The following is a 3,933-nucleotide window of genomic DNA, read 5'->3' on the forward strand; positions in this document are numbered from 1 at the left end:
TTAGATGCGGAATTAAATGATTTTTGCTTAGTACTTGTACTTTTACTTGTACTTTTTACTCGTTACTTTTTAAAATATGAACTTTTTACTTTTTACTCGTTACTTTTTAAGAGTAACGTTGCCATATATGCACTTTACCCTACTTGCATTGAGTAAATATTTTAGTAAACGCAGAATATCTTTTTTATGAATCTTAAATAATTTAAAATATTTTATATTTTTTACGTTTTTACAGGAGAAAACAAATAATTATAAACTTTTAGTGCATTTAATGGAGTTTAATATTAATGCTTAAAAAATATTAAGAGCCAGCGGGCATACGGGGGTTAACATAAACAAGAAAACTTCTTTTTGATGTCTTTTCTGTAAATTTCAACACTATAATTTAACTGCAGTGTTTCATTTTATTTTTTATTTTAAAGCAATTGGTATTTAGTGGTTTAAAATTCCCAAGTGATTTCTCTGAATTTAGCTCAATTATTCGTTAGGAGGTAATAATGTATAGCTTAGGAGTTCGTCAATAACTAATTGATTTTTCTTTGAGAGTTCCGATGTCATTTCCTGAAATTTTGACACTAAAACACATCTCTAATATTAATTTCATTTTGATTTTAAAACAACTGGCATTTCATGGCTTAAAATTTGAGAACTGTTTCTCTGAATTAAGCTCAATACATTGTTTAGTAGTCCATCAATCCTTTAGCTATTTTGGACTCTGTAGAGATATTCCGAGGCTTTCTAAAGGGATCGTTGATTGGAAAAGTCGAATGAGAAAGAACAAAAGAATATTTACAAAGTTCTGTTTAGGAAACTAAATTTTTATTCTCATTAAGTTTGAAAACAAAATTTTAAAAAATCGTTAATTATTGTTGAAAAATCATGTTATCTAATATATTTACATAAATAAATTTTTGTAAATATATAAGAATATATAAATAATAAGAATACAGTAAAAAAAATAAATTTGCTACTTTTTTCATCTGATTGTGACATATCGATGTTGCAAATGGCAGTCATTTTTAAAATGGTGTTTTCTTTTGACAGTAACGCCATCTGTTGACGAAACTCGTTGCTAATTTTAAAACTTGTTAAGAATAAATAAACTGGTTTCTTGAGCACCTAAGGATAATTTTAATTAACTCACGGGTATGGTGGTGGGTTGATGCAAAGCTTCAAGAGATGGTCTGACAACATATTTGTGTGTGGTCATGGAATTCGTGTAGCTCTCGAGCCTGGGGGCGGCTTCTAATTGGTAATCCAAGACGCAGTGGTCAGAATCTTTGAAGAGTTCCAAGAAAATGGAATTTGCGAAACTGTCCTTTCTGGAAACTTTCCTCGGTAAACCTAAACATAAAAGAAAAATAGATAATTAAACAAGAAAGAAATCAGTGCTAGCAAAAGCAATTTATTACTATTTTGATAATTTAGAATTATAGGAAGATTGCATACCCATATTAACAGTTTAAAAAGATATGGAACGCTTCGGAGTCATAAAATGTGGTAAAATTATTATGAATTCTATTTGTTGTAAAAACTTCAGCTTAAGTTCATTATTCCCTGAAAAGAAATATTTCTCAAATATTGAAGGCCGCCATGACAGTCGGTGCAAAGCGTAATTTTGGCCCGAGATTATTTTTATTTGCTTTTTTTTATTGCAAAAAACTAAAATTTGTGACTTTGCGAAATCGTTCTTCGCTAACCCATTACGTATACAGTGTTGCCAACTTTCTGCGCTTTTTGAGAAAATTTCTTCTAGTGGTTATTCTTTGTTTTGGGAATTTAATTTAAAGTCATTTTCCACTACACTACATGCAAATCTAAATATTCCCCGCAGGTTTGTCGTAATGTTTTTTTTCTGTGGTTTTTTCTGTGTGTGTGTATATAAATACGTTAACATTAAATTATCACTTTCCTTGTGGCAATATTTTTTTATAATCGTCGTTGAACAGCCGACCCAATTTTTAGGGTTTACGACAACTAACGCTCAACTCCGTAACCTTGTAATTTTGAACCCAATCCAGAAGACAAAGAAACTCCAGGCTCAAGTAATGGGACAAATTAGCCTTCGTGGAAAACTTTTAGAAGGAACCAACCTGCATTTGCATTATATGGAAAGGAAAACCACGAAAACCTCCCACTGTTAACCTCACGGCAAAGGGAACTCTAACCCATGACTCGTCTACCACTGAGGATATTTTACGTCAGCACTGTGGTCAGTGCAAGCTGGATGCGGAATTCGTATCGACCAGATATCGCTGGGATTCGAACCCGGTTCACCTCATTGCAAGGCGAACTCTCTATCCCCTGAGCCATCACGGCTCATGGTAGCAAAATTGAGAACTTTTTGAAATATGCGATTTTAGTCTAGAAATTTGATTTCGACTGATGCCATGATTTTTTTTTTTTTGAAATACGATCCCGGCATATATAGTGAGTCGCAAAAATTTTCCAATCTAAAGATAATTTCTTTTTTTTTTACGAAAATGAGAGAATGAAATACATTTCCTATAGTGAACAAATATTTTATTGAATCATATATTATCTATTCTGATCCAACATTGTTTGTCATCTTTCGAACGGTAGCATGATTCCACGCGCATAAAAGTTTTGTTCTTTGCTGGCAAAAAAAGATTATCCAAGTGATTTTCTAGACCTTATTTGAACCTTATTTGGAGTAATCAATTTTTTCAATTGTAAAAAGCTACACATTTCATACATTTTGAACATAAATAAAGATATCTTTATATTAAACAATAGCTATACAATGCAAAAATTTAAAAATAATTCTAGCTTAACTCCAAATTTTTGCAGTATTTAATTTATAACTATTCTCTTTAAATTGTGAAATGTGATTTTTTGACGAAAATTCGAACTTAAATGTTTTTTTTTTTTTTTTTTTTTTTTATAATCAAGTTCACGGAGATTGATACTACACATTGCAATTCAGAATTATCTTTTACGATCCAATAAAAGAACAGATTTGTTTCAATTTCATTGAGATCGTAAATTCCATCGAGTAAAGTGACCTTAAACGAAAATTGCGAGACCGCTTGAGGCCTACACAGAACAAAAACACAAACCAAGTACACAAAGTAATAAATTCTATTGACTTTAAGCAATGTGCGGTTGACGCGTAAATAATAAAATTTTCTTGAAATAGGAGGAAAATAGAAATCCCTCAAAAATCAGACAGTCGCAGACAGCTTGGCGACTTCGCATTATACAATACAGCATTAACATATACATTGCGGCAATATCGTGACGACTGTTTTCGAAATAAACGATTCAACTGTACTTTAATTCAGGCTAATGATAGGATTTGTTTCCTTTAACAATATCACTACGTTGTGAAATTTTGAAAATTATAATCTTAATATTCATTAAAAAAAAAAGAAGGAATATATATATATATATATATCTTTTTTTATGAAAAAGGAAAGGAAATTTTCTTATAGTGAATAAATATTTTATTGAACCATATATTATCTATTCTGATCCAACATTGTTTGCTATTTTTCTAACGGTAGCATGATTCCATGCGCATAATAATTTTGTTCTTTGCTGGTAAAAAATATAAAAAAATGATCCAAGTGATTTTTTGCCTTATTTACAGTAAAATATTACAGTCTAAAACTTTTTGCTGAGGCCAAAACATTGTGGTATAGTTTGTCTATAGAAAGAAATCTCCTCGCCATGAAGTCTAAGGCTGTCTGCTGCTATGGAAGAAAAAATAGCTCATTTCAAAGATTGGAGCTTTTTCTCCCCTGATTTCCTTTCACTCGCCGACTCTAGTCAAAACCTGTCTTAAATAATAACCCAACACCCCTACTTGAAATAGTTAAACCTCGTAACCTTGGCCACCGCCACCACTCCAGACGAATGGCTAGGGGAGTTCTTTACATGGACAAACTATAGACAATCCATTTCTCGTCC

The 3,933-nt window shown here is 31.5% G+C and overlaps 1 protein-coding gene across 1 annotated transcript in view; it reads right to left on the minus strand.

Moving 5' to 3' along the window:
- LOC107439072 (solute carrier family 12 member 1-like) overlaps positions 1-3,933 on the minus strand; it is a gene marked incomplete in the record, with an annotated part of 80,733 nt that overhangs the window by 63,956 nt on the left and 12,844 nt on the right. The window contains 1 exon segment of the mRNA XM_071186785.1: positions 1,145-1,344. Within this exon segment, the coding sequence (XP_071042886.1) occupies positions 1,145-1,344 (200 nt within the window).

This window comes from Parasteatoda tepidariorum, chromosome 10 (genome assembly GCF_043381705.1).
Source record: "Parasteatoda tepidariorum isolate YZ-2023 chromosome 10, CAS_Ptep_4.0, whole genome shotgun sequence".
Taxonomy (NCBI): domain Eukaryota; kingdom Metazoa; phylum Arthropoda; class Arachnida; order Araneae; family Theridiidae; genus Parasteatoda; species Parasteatoda tepidariorum.